This window comes from Pholis gunnellus (genome assembly GCF_910591455.1).
Source record: "Pholis gunnellus genome assembly, chromosome: 23".
Taxonomy (NCBI): Eukaryota; Metazoa; Chordata; class Actinopteri; order Perciformes; family Pholidae; genus Pholis; species Pholis gunnellus.
Window position 1 is genome coordinate 4077890 of NC_136550.1, and position 24411 is coordinate 4102300.

Genomic DNA, 24411 nt, shown 5'->3' on the forward strand with positions numbered 1-24411 from the left:
CAGAATGGGGACTCAGATACTAATCTTAGTGCTTTCAGGGTGTCTTTTTTTCATACCTTTTTTTTTTTATTATTCATGATTTCTATTGGTTGATAAGCGCAACACCCAAATGACATGGCTAACATAGTTACAGAAAAGGCGAGGTCACAGTAATCGCTGACCTTATATGTTTGTTCGTTTGCAGAACAAACATGTTTGTTCCTCAAATGAACATAACATTAGACTCTTGCCTCTAACTGCCTGCACTGCTGGCTGCTTCCAGTTTCTAGGATTAGTTCCGTTTTGTAGTATACAAACACGCATTTAGTGAAATAAAGTTGTTTTTTTGACAAAGATTTAAACCTGAAATGACCACTCGAGTCTATAAATTTGGATTCTAGCCACATTTGTAATTCATGCGTACAACATTTATTCCAGAGAATAAACCCATGTAGGATGTGGAGCGTCCGTGGTCAAGAGAATAAAAGTCTTCTGTGTGTCCGCTGACCTTTTACGAACACACAGTCCGACTTCAGAGGCTTCCCTTTCAGAGCTAATCCTACTTCTCCCTTCTTACGAATTTGGCGTTTACAGGCAACAGATGTGCAGAATGAGGAATTGACTTCTCTTCTCGCCCCTGTTTGAACATTGACTGGATCCACTGACTGGATCAAACGGAGGTGAAACCGCTTTTTGAACCGCTGTCTCTCATTTTTGATTCCACTGAGAAGTGGACATGCATAGTTTCCACTGAAAGTATGAAGTAAGAAACACTGGATGGACTTGATGGACTGAGCATTTCATAAGTGGATTGTTTTGTGATATTTCTTGCTCAGGTTTTGTCGAATCACCTACAGATATGCACTCCTGCACTGAGAAAGAATAGAACTTTCTAAGCACACCATAGGACCAGTTTATGACCAGTAACACTGACGGCAGATGTTGTCGCCTCGACCCTGAGGTTTGAATTGGATTACAGCCAAGTAACGCCAAATGTGCTTTTTGGTTTTTTTTAGGCAGCTTGATGTTAATTATCGTCTTTGATATTTTGCATAGTGTGTGAATTTGTGCGTGTGTGTGTGTGTGTGTGTGTGTGGTTGAGCGTGGCTGCATCATTAACCAGACAAAGTGGCCAACTGTCTCACGGCCTGCGACCCAAGAGCCCCAGGTTCTTGGGTGATTTGATTAATTCAAAAGTTTAGGGATTCAAACGGCTAAAGTGCGATGTAATGTTAAGAGTGGCCCTTCACTGCCTAACCCTTGTGGCCCCGTCTCGTGTCAAAATCCAATTTTTAATACTTTAATAAAAAAAGTACTTCACCGATTTAGCCTTGCACTCCGATAATATTGTCTGACTCACGATGGACAGTGAAGACCTGATGCAGCACGACCAGAGATTTGCCTTTTTTTTTTTTTTTTATTCCACATATTCTTCTTCCTTGTCAAAGCCTGGTGCCTACATTACCCACAACGCAACTCAACTGCCACCTCTCGATGTATCGCATCCTGACTTTTTTTACATGACTGTTCATGGCCACTTTGTCATCAATCAATACAAGCCGTTAGATAAAGCTGGACTATTTTTATTTAGGTGCAGAATCACCTTAAAAAATTTAAATACTTTCCAATTAATGGTCTGTTGATTCGTAGACACATTTTTCACAATAGTTTGTGCCATGTGCTGTATGTTAGAGGTCAGCAGGTTGATCCGGCCATGTGTTGGTGCGTGTGCACATCAGTGTGTCTTTTGTCACTCCGAGATGTCCTTTTTATACTACAGATGGAGATTGTGGTGCCGCTCACAAGCAGTCCACGTGTACTTTTTGGTGCCGTTTTCTAAGGTTGTGTGTTTCCTGTTTTTTGATGGATCACTTTGTTGTACTCGATATAAGCTCCTAACACTTGTTCTTGAACGTTGTCTTTGAAAGCAAGATTGTTATTTACTGTTACGCTGTGTTGTTTTTTGTTTTGTTTTGTTTTTAGGACTGAGTTGATGTAAAATGTTTTTAATAAATGATCTCACCCAAAGTTATGTCTCATGTCAGTCACAAGTTGTCTTGAATTGTTCTTTTCAGGAAGTGACACTTTAGTGGGGGGGGCGGTTGAGGCTGTGAAGTCAGAATGACGTGTAAACATTTCCATTCCTATGAATAGTACAGCACCCTGTACATAAAACAATCGGAATTCACGTAACTAAGTACTAAATATTATGAAATAATACAAAGTTTATGGACACTACAAAATGCAACAGAAAGTATTCAGTTTCAGAATGTGGTCAGTGGGGAATTTACCACAAAAGTACCATTAGGATGTTTTTTGTCTTTTTTTTTCAGGCTGATGAGTTTGATAACAACTTTATGTGAAGACATAAATCAAGAGTGTAAAATGTATTTTTAAATCTTCGTGTAGAATTTATCCCCCAATCCAAAATATTGTGTCACTCCTGGAAGACGATGCATGATCAATGAACTTTAAAAGAGCATTTCTTGCACAAATTGGGTTTTTTAAGAGGTGTGATGCAATATCGTGTCGAGCACGTGGTTGCCATGAGACGAAGAAGCGCTGCGTCGAGAGTCGTTGCGCTCTGTCTTGTAACTCCGTGAACCATGAAACTTCAGATCCTCCTCGCTCTATTCCTCCAAGGTAGGTCCTGTTTTCAATTTCTGAAAATATCATTGAGCACCAGCGGCTTTGTGACATTTTCAAAAAAGATATATCAATATTCTAAAAGACATTTGAGAACCGAATGAGTCTTTGGACATGCAGCAACGAACAATTCAGGAAGTATGCAAATAGTGGAACGCTCAAAGTGTATTTGTCATCTTCAAAATGAATTTACACAAGCTGAAAGTGTTGTGTGTACATTAATAGTATCTATAGTATTTTATGTATACTGTATTTGCATCTACTCTATCCTGAAAAATGTGCAAATGGTAGTTTGTACTTATTTAGGCTCTAAAAATGGCAAAGTTGGTCCACGCTGAGAAATCTGGACAACTATTACTTGGATTACTACGACATTTTAAACACGTTGCTGAAAATATTTTAATCATCTGCGGTCCATTTAAGTTTAATATACTACCAGAGTGCTACGCCGTCAAACTGCACAACCTACATCTGGTCAGGTCTGATAACAACCTACATGTTGCTTGGTAACTAGTGGCACCTTGTGAGTTTCATGGGTATTACGTGATAGTGCTGTTCGCTAAAGTTAGACATTTCAGTCTACAACTCAACAATTTCATGTGAAAGTGAAATGGAAAAGACATTTGGTTTTGTGTCCACTTTCCCTGTGTGTCCCTGAATCATGTCCTGGCTCCCTAAATTGGCAATCAGTCATCAAAACTTTGAGAAACCCCTGGTATCTATATCATGAATAAATACATTGTGATAGTATATCACACAGAGTTATTCAAAAAGTCAAAGTGTAGTGTGCCATAACAACTGTGATCAAAATTATAATATAGGATTTAAATGAAAAAGTCAAAATGTTGTATTATAGTACACCATAAGCTGTAATAAAACGAGTCATTCAATAGTATGTCAAAAAAAGTCATAGTCCTATAGTCAAATAAAGTTAAAAAAAAGTCATAGTATAGTATGTTTTAAAAAGTAAAGTTAAATAAAAATCCAAAAAAGTCAAAGTATAGCATTTATATAAATGATCATAAGAGGTCAAAAAGTGTCGCTACAAGTCACAGTACAGTGTGTCAAAAAAATAGTAATGTACGTCAGAAAATATCATGAAACAAGTCGTCGTATATTATGTTGAAAACAGTCATGGACATGCTGACTCTTTAATGACTTTTTTTAAAATACTATACTTTGACATTTTAATAACTTTTTTGACATGTTATAGTATATTTTTCAACATGCTATACTGTGACTTTTTTAAGACTTTGTTCGACATAGTATAGCATGTCGAAAAAAGTCATAAATCTAATATGTAGAATGTGTGTCAAAAAATTCATAAGTCATGTAAAAAAAGTGATAAAAAAATATTATAGTATGTGGAAAAAAGTCATTAAGAAGCCATAGTATGCTGAAAACTATGACTTTTCTATGATTTCTTAAAATGTTTTAATTCATAGTCATAGAGCAGAATGTCAAAAAAATGTAATGAAAAGGTCATTGTATAGTATGTAGAAGAAAGTCATTCAACTTCATAGTATGTGATGTTGAAAACACTCTTAGTATAGTATGTCTAAGTATAGTAAGTCATATTGTAGCATGTTGAAAAATAATCATTAAAAGTCATTATACGTCATATTATATATGTTGAAAATAATCATAAATAAGTCATAGCATAGTCTGTTGAAAAAAGTACAATTAAGTCATACCATAGCATTTCAAAATATAACAGTGTATTATAAATAAGATCTATATACAAGAAGGCTGTAACCAATACTTAACACTGTAAAACTAATGACATTCCCATCAGCCTCAGCTGTACTTTGTGTTTAGTGCTTATTGGCATTAGTAAGCCAGCCAACACCCTAAATGAAAGGGTTAACATAGTAAACAGAAGAACAAACATGTAAAGATGTGAAACTCCAGGTTCGTGCTCGTCGTCTTTGCCTTAATGCTTTAAAACATCATTAAAGATCAGCTGTTTAATATTGTTTAATCTTGTCTAAATTGTTTTTACAGTGGCACCAGTTAAGTCTGTCAGGGAAGTCTCTGGGTACCTCGGGGATAAGGTCACCTTGCCCTCAGGAGCCGACCCGTCATGGACCCTTTCCTCAATCGAGTGGTCAATATACCCAAACACCACTTGGATTGCCACCCACCGTAACGGGAGGACGAACATTGATCGAGTCGCTCGGTATAAAGGCAGACTCGGTCTCAACATCTCTACGGGTAAGACACAAATCGATCTCCTGTCGGTAAAAAGGAACGCTTACTGCATTTCTCTCTCGGCGAGTCTCCTCAATGTTTCTTTAATTCATTAGGTGACCTGATGATCTATCATTTGAACTCAGAGGATGCCATGGAATACACTGTAGACCTCATCAATATCAAAGGACAGCCCATCGCACACAAGACTACGGTCGTAGTGAAACGTGAGTGTGACTAGCTTTCAAGACTGACACACATTTCTAGGTTTTGTGTGAGGCTTTTATACATGTTGATGGGTTAAAAATAAATGTTGTCATCTTGTGTTTTCACAGTTAGGGAGGTTGGCTCTGTCTTACTTTGACTTTTAAAACACCAACAATGAAATAAATGGGATTGACATTATTTCTTTCACTTATATTTAATGCTTTTCTGACACAGATGTTCGCATACAGACTTTTCTCAGCAAGTTCAGTGTGTTTCTAACAGATATCTCGTTCCTAAATGTTAGCGTCTCAAGCCTTACGGTGCTGAACAGTCAGATTATTTAGATTTCGTCAAACACATCCCCTCGTCTAATCAACGATTACAATGTAAACCCTCTGCAGAGCGCCTCCAGAAACCAACCATTCTGACCTTTGCACCTGTAAATGGAGGCTGCTGCAGGTTGCTGCAGTGTAAATCGATGGATACAGGTGTACAACTGTCCTGGCAGGGAATACCTCCGAGTGGGACCGTCTACAACACGGCCAATTCTGACGGCAACTCCGCAGTTCTTTTCGCATTTCTCGACACCACCCAGAAGGAGGTTGAAATAACCTGCACCTCCTTCAGGAACACGGAGAGGGCCTCAAGTGTGATCACTTCAAAGTGTGATGGTAAGGTCACAATGGACTTAAATGAGGAAAACGTGGTACAATATGATTGGTGATTGGTTCTGAGAAACCCAGTCTAGATGTTTGTTTCTTAATTATGTTGTTGCCTCTCCCGTGTTGTTTCAGATAAGAAGCCTGAGCCTCAACACCCGCAGCATCTTTGTTTCAGGGAAAGATATGGTATCGTTTTTTTGGTCGGAGGCATCCTGGGAAGTGGTCTGACAGTAGCGATAGCATGCCTTTTCAGCGGTGTGAGGAACAAATTAATGAAAGACCTGTAAAATCTAATGGAAACAGTTAAAACAATGTGCAAATTACAGCTTGAAAAATCCAGAGATCCAACACAGATGCGCTGAGAGATTCACAATGATAGTGATTACACTTTACTGCTGTTAAGGAGTATTTTCCCTCTGGTTCTCATGACTTGTTTTTTTTTATTATCCGATCAAATGAGAACTTTTTAACTTTGGAAATTGGGAGGTGCTATAGTCCTGGTATTTATTCATTGTTCATTTCAATGTTTCTGCATAAGTATACAAGCACCTTTGTACACACCTTTCAAAAAAGCAGTGTTATGTATATGTTGCTGTTGTGTCACCTCTTTTGTTCGTATTGTATTTGCTTTTATTGTTTCTGTTTCTACCATGAAAAGTGCCTTTGAGTACCTTAATGTATTATTATTATTATTGTCATTATACTATTACTTTTTGTACTTAATGCGCTTTTGAGACATTGTTTCGTTTCACTGTTTCTTGCTGCTGCTGTCCAATGTCATGTACCATTTTGACTGAAGTATTGTAAATACATTGATGTGATAGAGTAACTTCTGTTACTGTTACGCTAGAGAGGTGCATGAATTTATATAAATATAGCAAATGTTTTTGTTGACCAAATAGTACAGTTACGTCTGATAAAAGTTATGTCTGTTAGCGTTCATATTAAACCTTTCACTTGTGGCAAAACATAAGGGCACAAATGGTCAAAAATTTCCTGTTGTATGTATTTTTAAAAAATAGTTTACCTATTGTATCTGTTGTGTTGACCAAACCAAACTGCCCCTCAGGGAGATTAAAGTCTATCCAATCCAACAATTCTGGTAAATGCTTATTCATGTATGGCATCGGTGTCTCATTTCAAATAACCGCCCAAAACCCTTCGACATGCTTACAAAAAATGAATACAAAGAGACAGAGTGACTTAATGACAGTAAATGTAATTTAATATGACCACCTTTGCACAAGCCGAAACACCCACAAGAGGTGCAAATAAAAAATATAATCTCTGTATTTACACAATTTACAACACTGTTAAAATTGGACCTTAATGTATGTTTTGTGTTTGTGTTATAGGAAAAGGTGCCAAAGATAGAACATTTACAAAAGTATGACACTGTGTTGCACGTTTCCCTCGCGATATATTTGCAGACCCATGAATATTTATCTACTTTTGTTTCTTACTCAAAGGACATGTAAACTGTACATTGTGCTGTGAGCCTCTAGGAGATCTCTTGGTAGGGCGACACAGAGGCCTTCCTCATGCGACTCAACTGGATCGAGTCGTACACAGTCTGGGGCTGGATGTGTGACAAAAGGAGGCAAAGAAACAAAAAGCAAACATCAGTGTCACAAATTGATGCAAAACTTATTCATATGCGAAAAACACAAATTCAGTCTCATCGGCAAGAACCTCCAGGATAAAGGTTTTGTTCTTACCCCAGGTGTGACTGTGTCGACTCTGTTTTCAATGGCTTCGTACAGTGTGCAGGGCTTCATGGCAGGTGAAGTCCCCTGGAAGTTTAAAAGTGCATGCATCACAGCGAGCGGTAACAAGCAGAGAGAGTGGGTAAAACATGCATTTCATCCTCAAAACCAAGCATTGAATATCTATCTGATTTGTGCAAATACAGAAGCATACTTACAGCCGCAATCGCAACATCATTGATATCAGCATACACTGTGAGGTCATTTGAGTCACTTCCTGTTGGTGGATTTTAATGAAGAAACAAAGTCAAATAAAAACTGTGATGTGTCAATCGTGAATTTAAAAAAAGCTGACATGTTTCTTACCTCCTTGACTTTGTTTGCTGCTACAAACATATACAGCTACTCCAACTATAACGACAATCAACAGACAACCTCCTCCCGCCGCACCCAGGATTACAGCAAAACTTAGGCCTGCAAAATAACAGCATTATCAGTTATTGTGATCACATTTGTGCACGTTTTTTTTGTTGGTGACAATGTCCTGTATGGCAGGCCGTTATATCACAAGATTCAAATGACAGATAGTGTAACAAGATAACTGACTTGAAATAAAAGCAGGAAACGTATTTAAAATAATGAAAAAGAAGAAAACTCTCTTTATCCTCTGTATCATCACCTATGATTCATAAAAGCATTATGAAAATAGTATAATACTAACCTGTTTTCAATGTGACAGACGTACCGTTGCTGCACGTCACTGTTTTGATTGTCGACTTCTCGCTGATAAAATTGGAAATTCTGCAGGTGAATCCGGTGTCGCCGTCCTGAGGTGTGATGCTGTACCGCAGCCTGGAGCCACGTCTGGTTTGGTTCCTCACGGCCCAGCTGTAGGCTCCACTGCTGCCAGCGGCTCCACTGCACTCCAGCAAAACTGTGCAGGAGTCGTTCTCTGGGTTCCAGGTGGAGTTGGAATTCACAGTGGGCTCTACAGTTATGGGCTCTAGTGAGAGAGCGAGAGAGAGGAACTGAATGATGGTAAAACCATGAAAACACCAACAAATACATGTAAAGCAGCTCAAATAAGTCACTTCAGTGAAGTTTTCCTGGACAAAAATAGATAAATCAGCAGGTTATCTTCAGGAAGTCAAGTCCCGACTATGCGGACAGGATCAGTGACTACACACACACTGGTGATCCATAAACAAAAAAGCACAAATATAATGTTAGCTCAAGGTTTTAGCAATGTTATTATGACCTTTTTAAGTAAGTTTAGGTAAAACAGAGAGAAACAGAGGGAAAAAAGAGGTTAATAATGGTGTCAGAGTGACATATTGCCAAACTATTGATATGATATATGATGAAGGTGAACAGTTGTGTATAGTGATGAAACATTTCAGAATCGTAGTTTGGGCACGGGACACAGCATTTCTATAGGTGCAACTGTGCATCCCATTATATCAGACATGATAAACTAATAACTTAAGGCTATGGTGGTCGAGAGAGCCCGGAAAACACAGCTAAAAACAGAAAACCTCTTCATGTGTTGAGTGCTTTCTGGTGCCACTGTTGTGCCATCTGTTCTATATGAATCAATCCATCAACCAACTAAGATATTAATAATAGATTATCATTTATATACAATTATGAGGTCCTTACCAGACTGATTTTTAGTTTTGTTTGGGAATACATCACTGACATCCCTTTAATGCTTTTAAAAAACAAATAGGGTTTTGCAAAAACAAAGAATTCTTACCATGAACTTGCAGAGTGACGTTGACTGTAGGCCTTTGTTTCTCATTCGCCTCTGACATAAAAGTGAAATCACCAGAATCGTTGAGAGTCAGTCCTCTCACTGTTAAATTAAAGCTTGTGGGGTTTAGTTCCACTCTGCCCTTGAATTTTTCAGGAACATCAACAATTGTGTCTCCTATTATTATTAACCCTCCATGTCTCCACTGTGCTGAGATGACCCCTTCTGCAGGTAAGCATGATGGCAACTCCACGGTGTCTCCAACTTTTTTATGGATGTTATGTTCACATCTGGAAGCCTCCACATCTGAAACACATAAACAAAGAACGCACGGTCACTTTCAAATGTAGTTCTCAACATTAGGAGAGGCTGTCTTCAATGTTCATAGAGCGAGAGCAAAAAGGTCCAAATCACCTGAAATGATAACGGGTATGTTTTAGGGCGTGGCTACCTTGTGATTGACAGGTTGCTACCGCAGCGTTGTTTAGTCTGGGACTGATCCGTGTTTTTGTCTTTGAACCCTTTCACAGTGTTTTCAGAAATGTCTTATTCAGTGTTCGGTCGCACTTCTGGTTGCAAAAAAACAAGATGGCGACGGAACAAAATGCCAAAGTCGAGGCTTCAAAACGACAGTCCACAAACCAATGGTTGACCTCAAGGTGACTACCTTCACTTCTTATTTACAGTCTATGGACGTGATACACCACCAGCAAACAAAATGTCTTCCTTCAGCTTTGGTTTGTTTCCTGACAGCGGTCACCACTGGTTTCCTCAGAACACTGACCTCAACAAATAGTTTGAGTTACCTGACAGTCATACCAGGGGATAGGAAAGGAAAGTACTCGCATGAGTCATATATTTGGTTCGTGGAGCTGCACCCACAAACATTTGTCATTTTCGTTTTGAAAAAGTACTTTTTTTTCAGATTTCCTACAAAAAATAAAATGTGTAAATAAACATTAGTCTTAGTAAAGCCATTGTTGTCATAATCAATCGTTCGTAAGCAGCTGACATGGACTCATTTCCAAAGAAAAAGCAGCGCAGCCACAGTGACAAAGGTCTCACGCGGCCTTTATTCTGTGCTGCTCATCACTTTTGGTCAATGCTGCTGCTGACGGAGGGTTCTCTTCACATGGACACTTCACATGTGCCTGCTGTCATGTGTTGTGAGACATGCCACAAGCATTTCCAATGCAACATCCACCACAATGTGCTTGCTCGTAACTAAATACCGACACAATATTGAAATACTGATGGCCTGTATCTATGAGCTGTAAACAGACAAGCAGCAAGGCCATTTTAAGACGTACACACCCCTACTTCTGCAAACAGTCTGAGAAAGGTCCACACCTCGTTGTTCCTGTAAGCAATGATTTGTATGACCACCTATTATTTATAAGAACACACTACTTTAGTATGACTGATCCTCAAAGAGGAAGTAACGCAAACAGAAAGGATGACCCATCCCAGAGTTGCGTAAAGATTTGAAAGTTTCTAGCCAAGTACAAGAAGCAGGAAATTTGCTGAGAGTGTAAAAAAAAAAAAGGAAAGCATGTTTGCAAACTCAAAACCACCAGATGCAACGAAATGAGATTATAAACCAACAAGTCGGGAGCTCCAATTCATGATAAATGTTGAGCAACATTTTTATTGTATAGGAGAGAACGTAAATGTTTGTTAATCATCTTTAAACACACAATTGGCGCCTTGAGTTGAATGTGGACGTCACAGTTCTTAAATATGTCACTGCCTTTGAAGCCCCAGCTGCATTTCTCACTGGAGCCTTTTAAACGTCTTGCAGCTGCTAACACACACACACACACACACACACACACACACACACACACACACACACACACACCCACACACACACACACAGACAGCACCGATAGGACATGCAAACATCCAGTAAATTCCTCAATCTGGACCAACCTGCTCCATTCTAAGCACATGACAGAGTGAATCAAGCAAAAATAAATAAATAGTACAGTGAAAAATCCATAAACTTAAGAGCAGAGGCGTACATACCGTGGAGGCAAACCCCGAGAAGGAGCAGAGAAACGTACGTAAAGAAGCAGCTCAGGCAACCACCAACCATCTCTGTGGGGAGAGATACAACGTCTGTTTCCTCTTCTAGTCTGTCAAACTGTGCTGCGACAAGTCACTCCTAAAAAAAAAAAAAGAATAGAGAGGGTGGAGAGCGGGGGAGGTCTGTTGATGAAGAAGCAGAAGAAGCGGTCTGGCCTGATACACTGCGAGATTAAAAATAGGCACAACAGTAAGAACATAACTGGAGAGTAATAAAAAAGAGGATTTAATAACAGCTGTTTTTGTCAGATCGTTTGGTAGATCACAGCCAGCATTGGATTTGTTTCTGTTCGGTGACAAAGAGTAAACAAACGACACATCTACAGACTACTGCAAGCAGCCGTATCTGTGCTACATGTGTGAAAGTTCAAGGTAAATGTCCATTTCTGAAGAAAACCACTGAGCATGATGAAGCTCGCCACATCCTGTCATCAGATATTCCATATTCCTTCCGATGAGGGGTTGCAAAAGTGAAAACACAAATGAGAGAGCATGTACAGTGGACTTTTAAAATACACAACTGGAAGTAGGATTAGGTCCATTACTGAGAATCCTGCAGGTGGAGGACGGGAACTTTTTAGCCCCTGAGAAGCAAATACTGTAAAAATACTGTATTTATCTTTTTTCTCTTTGCATTCTGGTACGAGCTATTTTTCGTCCACACAATATGAAAAACAGCTCTGCTTATTATGCTTCAGTGTGTCCATCTGTGCTTGCATGATAAGGCCCACAATTGCATGCATCCAGTGTGCGAGGGGGAGAGGTGGGGGGGGGGCTCTCTAAAATCTGCAATTCTCACTAAGAATGTCTTTCCAAAGCTTAGCCTATTATGTCCCGCCGTAGTTGTTATTCAAATTGATTTAGTCACAGACAATAACAGAGAGAGCGAGAAAAAGGATTTTCCGCCTTAAAACCACAACATGCATTGTGGATTCCGTTGCAGGGCAGAGAGGTGCTGTTCAGTTGTGTGAGAGGCGTTATCGCTAACAATATTAGCCTTGGTGACGTGTGTGCAAAGCGTTCAGGCTACAGCCTTATTGGCTTGGCTTACATCTTGTTATATTGCATTTTGAGTCTGGGTAAGACTTCAGCATGACACCGGGGCACTGGGTATTGAGTATTCCGCACAATGCATGTATATTCAGCAGAACTTGAGGTTTGAGTGCAGCCATATGTGAGCACAGAAGGAAGCGAACTACCAAGCCTCAAGATAAGGAGGATGTGTGTCCATGCCGCATAGTAAAATGATATTCAGATCAAGTTCAAATGCTCAAATCTAAGGATTTGTCGGGATCAAGCGAGCAGGCAAGGAAAATAATAACATCATGAGGGGACTTGTCTGCTCTACTGCAGAGCATCTCAGCATCCGGCGGTGAAAGACTGTAGTTCTCTGTATCATCCCCCCCCAAAAATGAGAGGGCCTACTGGTAGCCACAAACAGCGTCACTATAGAATGAACGGCATCTTTCTACGCGGTGTCTCTGCAGTGGTGGTCTCTGCACTGCGGCCCAACTTGGTTTCCTGAACTTTAGGCTGATGGCGCATTTGCAGTTGATGTGAAACCCACAAAGTGAAACAGGAGCGGTGAAGATGCTGCCCACCCAAAGAGCAGCCGGCTCAACTTTGTTCGACACTTCACACAAACTATTTTAGAACCACTCGCATGTTTTACTTCTCTTTAAATTCACACACTTTTGTATTGACACTGAAATCTCACCTACGTCTCATCCACTTCACAGAGCAATGGCATTCAACCTACTCATGTCACACCTGTCACTTCTTCATGAAAATCCACAAGTTACAAGTTACAAATCACAGAAACCTAGAATAATATTGATTTTCATTAATTTACCATTATTTGTGATTTTACAGTTTTGCTGTCTGTCGGTTGATCAGTCAGTCCACCACCAGACTGATCCGTCTCAATAACATTTGGATGGATTGCCAGAACATTTTGCGCAGACATTAATGGACCTCAAAGGTTCCCTCCAGCACCACCACGAGGTTCACAAAATCCATTTTTAGTGAATTATCTCGATCTCTATTGATTAGGTTGTGCTGACATTTGGTTCAGACAGTCATGGTACTCAGAGGATCCTCTTGACTTTAGTGATTAACAGGTCAAAAACCCAAATATACTTGTTAATGACCAAAAACTGCAATGCAATAACTATTTCATTGTGGACGCAAGCCAATTAAACTGAACCTTGAACCTTATTTAAGCCTAAACTGTCCCTTGTATTTGCTGATAATTAGCAAGCATTAGCATGCTAACTCTAACTGTAAGTATATAGGGTGACCAAGGTAAAGATGACCTGCTAATCATCAGCATGTTGCCATTGTCTTTGGGGGCATGTTAGCCTGCTGATGTTAGCATCTACTGCATTCGAGCGAATGCAAAATAGGCAGTAACAACTGCGTTGATTGTTTTTACAGTGAGTGAGTTTAGCCTGTGAGTTCAGTGTTTGGTATCCCTTCAGCAGAAACACATTACATCACATTTCTGCAGGTATGCTTGACTGGAGCAGAGCATTAAACACACAGTGGCTGAATACATTTAGGGAGTTTGCATGTGGGAGACATTTAGTCACTTCCTTTTTTCTGAGTCATGATAATCCAGAGAATTTAACGTGTCAACCACCATTTTAAGAACTTTTTTACATCCAGCACTCCCGTTCTCCTCTCTGAAATATAGAATATCGAGACAAACAGCCTGTTTACATGACGTTCATTTTCAAGTTGTCCGTTTTTCGACACTCCAAAGGATCAGCTGACGATTTACTTGGTGAAACCCTAAAAGTGTAACATGAACATGTTTGCTGACATTTCTTTTGAAAGGAGAAGTGATACAGTGACGTTAAAACGACTCTGGCCAGAGAGTCATTAAAGAAACAGAACCAAGATGTTTCAGACATGTTCAACGACACACCCTGAACCTTTCACATCATTTAGAAAAACTATGAAACTCAAACCAGATGAGTTCAAAGGTGTATTTTATTTATTTCACAATATTAAAGTAATCATTTTTGACGTAAAACTATTAGCTGAAAATAATGTCAATGTCATTACAATAGGTATAAACCAAAAGAAAGATAACAGTTACATACAACAAAAAGTACTGAACATTTCCCCAAATGGAGGAAAAACATTATGCAATAATAAATACACTTTAAATGTGCTCAAGCATGAAGCTGTGCAGCATGCATGCACTCACTGATGCATCTGCAATGATATTTGACCACAAGAGCCGCTGATCAGCAAGTAAGGAAACCGCACTGCTCCACCAAGTGGCTAAAAATATAAAGAAACACAGACAGCCTTCCTCTAAAACACCCTCCTTGCTGCTCATAACACTGAGCAGACTATATATGAGCTGAGTTGAGGACAGATGCTGTAAAACTGCCTTAATGTTGGTTTTCATGCTTTCTCTTGTTTTGTTAACGGTGCACTTCTCTTTATGACGCTGGAACCAAATCTGAGGAAACAACTGAAAATAAAAAGTAATAAGAGATACAGGATGATATAGGTGGAGTGGAAAAAAAGAGATAATGAAGAGTAGGGTGTATTGTACCGAATGGTAGCTTCTTCAGTGCCTCATATTTATTCTTAGACAGAAGCAGCACCTACAGATCTGTCATGATTTAGCACTTCAGGCGGAGATGAAATGACTTTGTGTCCGTCATCTTCAGTTCCTCTTTCAGAGAAGTGTTGCTGAGACACGCCGCCACATTTAGACACATTTAAGTGTTAACACCACAGCATATACAGTAATATACTGTATATGTATATATACAGCATATACCATTTAAAAATGGATACAGTTGAAAAATTGTTTTTAAATGCATTTGAACATTTAGACGACTATATTGACTGCAAGTTGAACTGCATACTGACTCATAGTTAGATGTATAGTGTATTTAATAATAACCATTCGATAGTATTTGATTTAATGCCATTTACATGCAAATGACCCAGTTAAAGTGTTAATATTTGTACCTGCAGTTGAATCTAGATTCACATTACTGTAGTCAGAGCTCTCCGCTGCGTCGTCGCGTATTTCTGTGAAAACAATATAATGAACAATAAATCTCCCTTTTACCACACAAAGTATAATTGATGCTGATGATGTGTACTTTTGGCAATCACGTCTGTGGGTTTGATATTCTGCTGTCCACATACGTATCACAAAGAGTGAATTCATCTTTTATGTTAATGTTGATGGTACTGTGTGTACTCACTCCTCTTTCCCAGAGCTTTGAGCTGAATCTGAGACGTGACATTTCCGTATCCATCTTCCAAGTCACCTGAAAATAGAACGATTATACTGCCTTGAATTCTAAACACTTATAGCATTTGGGACGGCTCTGCACAATCCAGAGTTTATACTGTACCCCGTCCGGTGATCCCAGAGCCAACGATTGTTTCATAGACACAAACATCACCTACAGGTCAGTAAAAATCACATTCGTCACTTTAGGTCCAAGATATTGTAGAACTTGATTCAGATTAAAAGTTATTATGAATATAATAACTGGATATGAACCGTGGAGAAGAGAGGAGTAGAGCTGCTGTTGAGTTTCATCTTGGCTGACGGGGTGGACCACAGCGGAGCTCTGATTGGTTCTCTGAGACTGGATGAGCCTGAAACATGATGAAACAAACAATTGTGCTTATTTAAAAAAAAAAGGAATATGTCAAATCTAGTAAATCTAAAAGTAGTTTTACTTAAGATGAGACAAGAGTCTTGTACCAACCTGTGACAACACGTATCTGCAAAAAAAGACAGTAATTATTCAGTTGCTTGTTTTTGTTTTTTGCTAAATGAGCCACTGCTCCACGTGGTGACGTCAGAGTTCCTCTGTGGTTTTTAATAAGCAGAGTGGAATTGATCGACAGTAAACAAGAAAGAGGTCTCACCCTTTGACCTTTTGCACCAACAGAGTAGTGCCAGAGTCAGGAGAACGATCAGTACGACACCACTAACCAGCCCCGCGATCAACAGCACAGGAAAAGGAGAACTGGACGCTGCAATGATTAAGAATACGTATTAGTTAACTTCATCGAGTGGAGCACATGACCAAAAGCAGATCAGTGCTTGTATGTTTTTAAGTGCTAATCTAGTCTCGCTCCTTTTGACTTAGAGAGACTTGTGTGCTAATCTGTATTTACTTCCCATTCTTAACTTCTATCACCAGGCAGGAAATAAAAAAAACCTTTAGAAGAGTGGGGACGAAAAAAATACATTCGTTTTAATTATAGATTTTGTGGTAGCCACCACATGACTGCACGGTTGTTGGTGTGTTTTACACAAATCCTAGGCCTTTGTCATGAAAGACATTTGGACACAGTAGGAAACGCACAGCTGCTAATGATGAAATGAATCCGTTTCAGGCTCCTTGGCTTAGTGCAGGGTGTCAAACATACGGCCCGAGGGCCAGAACCGGTCCGCCAAAGGGTCCAATCGGGGCCAACTAAACTGTGTGAAAATCGCAGAGGTTATTAATTCAAATTTTTCAATAACCTGCTTTTGTCCACTGGGGGTCGCACTATCCTAATAAGAGTATCACTCCCTATGCCTGATTAACTATAGACCCCACATGCTTAATTACAGGCTACACAACACAATGGTGTCAAGTGTAGACTACTATTCATACAGGAGCAGTCAGCGGAAAATGGCATCCCATGGCGTTGAATGTCAGGTTTCCTAAGAAGAAAATGTACTTATTTCTTCACAGAGGTAGACGGGAAGCCAGTGTGCTTGGTGAGCTCACAGCACCTTTCAGTACGCAATGAATATCTGCTTTTTTTAGTCGTAGCCGAGAGATCAGATCAGCGAGACATCTCAGGCTGTTCATCATCTGTTTTGTAAATGGATTAAACGTTTTAAGAATGTACTTCTTTACACGAGTTAGTAGAAAGGGAAACATTTGGAGCTGCTGTTATTTAAAGGTTATCATGCAATGATTTTACTGGTTTAGCCAACTTGAGGTAAAAAGGGGCTGCATGCGGTCGCTGAACTAAAATGAGTTTGACTCCCCTGACTTAGTGGTGTAGTTGAAAAGAACGGCGCCATCGTCAATGTTATTAGTCATGACAAATCAAGATGTCTGCTGTGAAAAGATGCATATTGGGTGAAATCTGCTGAAACAAAGTCTGTTTTAGCAAAGACAAACAAATGACAGGCTGCATCAATCATACTCACATTTCACTGACATCCAGCTCTGTTGTGAAAACACTCCTGAGTGTTCACATCTGTAGAAGCCTTCGTCTGACTTTGACACTGCAGAGAATTCCAGCTCCGCTCTGTCACTATTTCGGACGAATATGTCATTTTTGTAGAAATTGACGTTGGAAAGTGTTTTTCCTGTCCTCCACATGCAGCCAAAAGTAACAGAACGCCCCTCTCTCACAGGATGGACGGGGCTCACCAGGATAATGAAATCTGTAAAAACCGTTAAATGCTATGAATGATCGGCCTGACAAATTAATAGAGCAGTGGAGTTTGGTTAGTGCTAGCCACATACATTTATTGTGTAGCTAATGGATGGAAAAGTGAACTCCTCAGTATTTACAATGCATGTGCATACAATATAATTAAATAAATATTACATAACCTTCACAAAATGTAAGAAGAAACCTGATGAAAACCTACAATGTCCAGTGATGTTAACAGCATTGCTGAACTCTCCTGATCCAGACTCACACCAGTGCACTGCATCAGGGAGCCAGATGGAGCCACTGTAATAGTTCAAGTGGCATGTGGATCCAGTCATTGTCCCCCAGGAAAAGCAATGTGACGGGGGGCCATCCCCAAAAAACCTCATCACTCTCCACTCAGTAGAGTTTCCCTCACAGCTCAGCGACACAGAGTCAGAGGTTATGAAGTGCTGAACTCTGTCAGGACTCACTGTGAGAGACGCTGCTGAGTGAACATCTGAAAAACAACATTGATGAAGAGCCAAACAAAGAAAAGCGAAATTTTAAGATTAAAAAGACAGCCATGCCACGTTTTTTCATTCAAAATGTTGCAGCAAGATAGACAGCTATTGTAAATGTGTGAACCTGTCACTGTTTTTTGTTGCTGTGTGCAGTTGTCTAGAGAGTATAGTCTCCTTGAGCAATAGCTGAATTACATAGAAGTTGTACTTTTGTATTTTAATAATTCAGATTCAAAAGTTAGTCAGTTAAACTATCCAAAATAAAACAAGTTGTTAAGGTCACTTCAGGTGCATGTGTTTTGAGTCGAGTCTTGAATATTTCTTCATGCACATCCAATTTAAAAGCCAATGTGAGAATTAGGCTACTTTCCAAGATATGTTACACCTGCTTTTGGAGAACAGGAAGTGAGAAACAAACAAACCTACCTCCAGACCAGACAAACGTAGGTTCACTATACTGAGTGTAAAACACTGGATCTCCTCTTCCAGCTCTGCACACATATCCTGCTGTGTGCGTCTGTCCATGAACAATGTAGGAATCCTGTTCAGTACCATTGGTGCTACCAGGTAGAAGCTCATAGACGTAGGAGTTGTGGAGGCTGTGATAACCCATCCAATGATCTCCAAAGGATCTATACATGTCTGGCGGTTTGGGAACAGCCTTATACCAGAAGAACCTCCATCCTGCAGATGGATGTTCAACACTGCAGGTCAGAGTGACTGAGTCTCCAGGACTCAGCCATAATGGAGACACAGTGAGGACAGGCTGAGGTTGAGCTGTTGGAGAATGTTTTTTCAGAATTAATACATGTTTCGATGTGGAATCTAGATTTGTTTGTGGATTACCAGCAAACCAAACTTTAAAGCTTTTATGAATTTTCCGTTTGAATGACATGAAATCTGACTTACTATAAGACACTGTCAGTTTGAAGGAAATACTCCACCCTGTTGAATTCCGTTGTGCTCTTTTCAGTCTGCCCATACACCAGTAGTCGCCATTGAATGATGGAGAAACAAAACCAGTCTGGTGTTTATTTTGGTTTGGAGGTTTATATGAGCTGGTTGTCATCCATTCGTACTCCCACTCAGCGTCTCCTCCCTGCATCTCACATCTAAGAGTGATCATCTCGCCGGAGTAAATCTCAGGCCAGTTGGGTTGCCGGGTCACAGTAGCAGCGTTTGTGACTGTTCATGTTCAAAAATCACCAATAAAGATGCAACAAATGACAAATACAACAAAAGTTAGCATCAACATCAACCACATCTCAATCAGCAATCTTGAAATCAGAATGGAATATTTGAAAGCCACACTCACCAATTTTGTGAATGTTGATTGAATCGCTGTCCTCTGTGTAGTAAACTGGGTTTCCTCTTTGCCCAACGCACCAGTAGAGTCCTTCCTGTGAGACACTGATTTGTCCAGTTGAGAGGACGGTAACGTCTGGTGTGGTCAGGGGTTCAGAGGATGTCGCTCCACTGTACCAGAAGTATTTCCAACCAGATGATGATGATGGGTTCACAGAGCAGGTCAGGGTCACACTGCCCCCGACAGGAAAGCCTCTGTTGTCAGCACTCAGGTTAGCCTTCGGTCTGTGTGCTGTTCAGTTCAACACAAAGACATGAAACAAATGTCATTGCTCTCCCTGTGAATTACTCTATTCAAACCACTGACAGAAAATGGACTGAACTGAAGTGGCAAAACAAAACCCGGTTCAAAAACACTTTAAAGATGCACAACGGTTTAAATAAAGCCTTCTATTTTTCATTTGGTAATGTCGCTGCTATGAGAGAGAGAAACTGTGCACTACGACTAGTTCAACTTACATGAAACTGTCAATGTGATGACCTCGCTCCACTCTGTCGAGGAATACGAGTCCCATCTTTCTGTACCCATGCACCTGTAGTTTCCACTGTCGTTCTCCGCAGCACTGCCAATCCTGTACTCATCGTGTGTTGGAATTGTGTCCGAGTGGGGTCTGCTCCATTCGTACTCCCACCAAGTGACTCCGCCCCCATCAATATCACATCGAACAGTGATCGTTTCTCCACTGAAGATCAGAGGCCAGTTGGGTTGCAGCGACACAATCGCCTTGTTGGAAACTGTTCACAAACAGAAACAGAAAATAAACAATAATTCTTAATGTTGTATCCATCCAAACTACAGCAGTCACACTCACCTCTTTTCTCAATGGTGACTGGATCACTGTCCTCTGTGAAGAAAACTGGGTCTCCTCTCCCTCCTCTGCAGTGGTAGATGCCTCCTTCTGAGATACTGATAACTCTATCTGGTTCACCGTCTCTAATGGTCTGACTTTCAGAAAACACAGAGGTTCTTCTGAACCAGTAGTACATCCAATCAGCAGATTCATCCACAAAGCACGTCAGTGTTTTCTTGCCCCCAACTGGTATGGTTCTGTTATCTGCCATTACTGTGGGCCTGGGTTTATGAGCTGTTCATTTGTATGAGAAAAAAATGTTTTAGTATTCAGATGAAAAGTTACTAAAGCACAGTATGAATGAAAGACAATCGGACTTACATGATGTTATCAGAGAGAAGGCATTACTCCACTCGGTTGAGGAATAGGAGTCCCTTCGACCCTTACACCAGTAGCTTCCAGTCTGGGAAACAGAAGCACTGCTAATCCTGTATTCACGGTGTGTTGGAGGTGTGTTTGAGCTGGTTGTTCTCCATTCATACTCCCACTCATCGTTTCCTCCTCCCTCGATCTCACATACGACAGTGACCGTCTCACCAATGAATATCTGAGACCAGTTGTATTGCTGAGTCACGACGATCCTGTTGGACACTGTTTACACCAAAAATACACAATTAACATTCAAACAGAAATAAACAGTCAACAGAGAAGACCTTATGGGCTGGGTTGCACCAACAAGGAATCATTTAATCTAGGATTCTAATCAGAGTTTAGCACAACTCCAGATTTAAAATTAGGCAGAGCTCTGTTGCAAAATTACTAATCTTTGTTTAGTAAATCAAAGTTTAAACCAAAAATTAAATGGAGTTTGATCATGATGCTGGCTTACCAACAATTCAATAAATAAATACATTGGCGTGCAGTCGGGACCTAGTTAGTAGGCTTTAAAAGAGGAGGGCTAGCGAGCTAAAAAGTCTATGTTGCTACATGAAAATTATAAACATATTGACAAAACATTAAAAAAGAGAAAAGATCAGAGATGACACAGTCGGCATGAAAATGTATTTTTTTGCGTTGTACATTTCTGCAAACAACGGATACGTTGAATGTCGACATTGCATTCGGTCAGAGCAAGCGACGTAGTATATCAAGTGACTGTTAATGGAAGTTACATGATATAATGACGAGTATAACAAGCAAGAAAGTCCACTAAGGGTGGGTAGGAGGACTTCTTAATGGGTCAAACAAACATGACTTTCACCTAGGAGACCGCTGTTTGTGCCCAATGTGAAACCAACACTTTACTTTACTAGTTTACTTGTTAGGGTTATTTTGTTATGTTGTAATGTTACCGTGTTACGTTACGTTGTTACGTTACGTTGTTACGTTACGTTGTTACGTTACGTTGTTACGCTACGTTGTTACGCTACGTTGTTACGCTACGTTGTTACGCTACGTATCGTTACGTTGTTACATTACGATACAAACCATGATGGTTTTTTTACCTTAACCAAGTATTTTTATTTCCTAAACCTTTCCAACTACTACACAAAGTTAATTAATGTTTCGAGGCTGTATGAAATGCATTAATGAACACATTTTTTGGTCAGAAATGTCAATAGTAAAGGCAGGCAGTGGTTTGCAGAACAAAATTTCTGCCGACTGGGTCAGCAGATCTATCTTGAGCTAAAAATTGCAAAACCAGAAAATTGTTTAATTACCGTCAGCGTGTCCACAGTAGATGAGTGTATTCAGCACTATAATGAAGATAGATAACTCATCAGACATTATCAAACTGGCTTAACTATCAAATATATAATAAACAAAGGCATTTAAAAACAGCTGGAGTTTGACAAACATCTCACACTCTGTTCTTCTCACTACATTTCACTAAATCCGTCATTCAAGCAAAGAAAGTCTCTGATGTACTCACAGGATAATGACAGCGCACAGAACAAAGTGAGCCCCATCCTCACATCCAGCAATGACACTCCATCACTCTGCTTCTGAAGAACAGAGAGACTGAAACTGGAGCCAGAAGAGAAAAGGAGAACTGTGAGGAAAAGAGGTTACATTTCATACATATCTGAGACCACAGCTTCTTTTTCTGATTCAAGCCCTCACACCACATCACTGGATTTTGAAAAATAACAAATTATAACAGGAAGACATCACATGGTCCCTGCATGTTAGACAAAACTAGGATTGCACTAAGTAGGAAATAATAATAACTAATAGAGTGCTCTGTCCAGACAACATTAGATCTTTTTTTGTCCCTTGTAACTTTGCCTTAAACATCATAAAACATACAGCAATCACTTGGGTACCAAATATTTTTTTAATCGCTTTTTCTTGCTCCAACTAGACTATTGCAAAAACAAGCCAAGGCACAGCTTGTCAGCATAAGATATTTCAACTTCACTTCCCTTTCACACCTACAAAACGTGTTGCTTGATAACTTAGACAGTGTCATCATCACTTTAACACATGATGTTTCTACACACAGCAACGAATTACTTAAGGAAAATTGTCAACAATGCAATCAATATAGTATGTATGTATACTGTAAGTTACAATGCTTATCGATGGAAATCATTGTATTAAAAACAGCTGTTATTGTTGTGGTTTTGAATGCAAGTATTCCTGGTAGTGCGGTTTTTTTTTTAAATGAGGAAGAAGATGACTAAATTGGTTTCACAATCGCAAACTTAGTGAGAAAGATGTATGCATTTCCTGTTTGCAAGATTGTAGAGCAACATATCATTTGAAGGGGCTTGAAATACTATACAACTTAACATATAAGCCAAAGTAGATGTGGATGAATAAAATAAAATGTAAACGCTCAACCTAAAGCTCAAACCTGTAATGTTACTTGGATTCAATTTTAATTCAAGATTGGTTATTAACAGCTGACTACAAACCAGTTAGATACAAAGAGCACAACACAAGATCTTAGCCGTAACATGTACAGTTACAGAATTCAGCTTTTAGCAATTCTGTAACTTGGACAAATACTTTAGGCTCTTAACAGATTGTAAATATGGAAGTGCATATGAACTTCTAAAGATATAACCAGAGCAGGATCACCTTAGCCGACCTCCATTGTGTGTCTGATATTTGTAGAGTAAAGAAGTCTTGCTGCTGTCTGCTTGAACATTAACAATAAGGTCTTTTCATGCTGCAATCATTGCCTCCCTTGTTTTGTGTATGATGCACTTCTCTTCATGGACCTTAAACTATATTACAAAAAAAAGATGAAGAGGTTTCACGTTATTTATGAGTCATAGTTTTCTTAATAAAGCAGCATTTCATAAAGGTTGTTCCCAGTTAGGCCTCTAAATAGACAATTATCTTTAGTTTGATCAAATTGTTTACGAACACACAAGCTCACACAAACTTCTCACTTCCTCTTTAAACAGAGATGTGTTGCACATTTACCACCGCATGCTTTCTATTTCACACTATGCATAACATTCTCTTATATTAAGATACATATGAACTTGGGATTCATTTGTTTAATTGGGGCCTTTATTGCAGGAATCTTGCCACTTTGGACCAACGTCCTAAGTGATTCTTAATGATGACACTCTTTTTTTATATATATATAATATAATGCAAATAGAGTGGTATATCAACTAGAGTTGTACATTAATGTGTGTAACTTTGGCTGTATGATCATTTTATGAAAATGTTTCACAGTTTGAAAATATATTTATGAAAATACAATTATATTTTGCATACTCACTGTTTTTGTTGAGGCCTTTAATCAAAGGAAATGTAACACCTGTCTCATCTGGAATAAAAATATTTGTACTTCCTTACATTTTGCTATATTGGTTATAATTACATAAACTTAAGTACATTTATTTTTTTCCAACAGCTGCACATTAAAAAAGGTGAACTGCTTCCTGTATTTTCAGAGCCTCTAAAAAGCAGAGGGACTAAAAAGCCTTCAGTATTAAATGGGAGGCTGACCGTGGATAAGAGAGGACACATGCTGTTGAGTTTCATCGTGGTTGACTGCAGCAGAGCCCTGATTGGTGCTCAGAGACTGGATCGGTATTAAATAGATGGTGAAATATTTCA

At 39.4% G+C, this 24411-nt stretch overlaps 3 protein-coding genes across 4 annotated transcripts; 1 reads left to right on the plus strand and 2 right to left on the minus strand.

Annotated features, from left to right (window-relative positions):
- The first annotated feature begins 2538 nt into the window (after positions 1-2538).
- LOC306715080 (uncharacterized protein) lies at positions 2539-6772 on the plus strand. The gene is made up of 5 exons (XM_079185310.1): positions 2539-2622; positions 4630-4839; positions 4932-5042; positions 5424-5693; positions 5817-6772. Exons 1-5 carry the CDS (start codon positions 2586-2588, stop codon positions 5969-5971), a joined length of 783 nt encoding a protein of 260 aa, XP_079041436.1. The 5' UTR covers positions 2539-2585; the 3' UTR covers positions 5972-6772.
- Positions 6773-6893: 121 nt separating this feature from the next.
- On the minus strand, positions 6894-11274 carry LOC306714486 (uncharacterized protein). 2 transcript variants are annotated; one of them, XM_079184531.1, is made up of 7 exons: positions 11172-11274; positions 9147-9449; positions 8136-8393; positions 7757-7864; positions 7609-7667; positions 7403-7477; positions 6894-7263 (listed from the first exon to the last, which is right to left on the minus strand). In XM_079184531.1, exons 1-7 carry the CDS (start codon positions 11239-11241, stop codon positions 7186-7188), a joined length of 951 nt encoding a protein of 316 aa, XP_079040657.1. In that variant the 5' UTR covers positions 11242-11274; the 3' UTR covers positions 6894-7185. The 2 variants fall into 2 exon arrangements, with proteins under 2 accessions (XP_079040657.1, XP_079040656.1); XM_079184530.1 differs by having other exon boundaries at positions 8112-8393.
- Positions 11275-19434: 8160 nt separating this feature from the next.
- On the minus strand, positions 19435-20596 carry LOC306714545 (putative high affinity immunoglobulin gamma Fc receptor IC; the record flags this gene model as incomplete). The annotated part of the gene is made up of 3 exons (XM_079184589.1): positions 19435-19766; positions 19994-20269; positions 20347-20596. The coding sequence occupies 3 exons, from the start codon at positions 20594-20596 to the stop codon at positions 19435-19437; spliced, it is 858 nt and encodes a 285-aa protein (XP_079040715.1).
- Positions 20597-24411: the final 3815 nt, after the last annotated feature.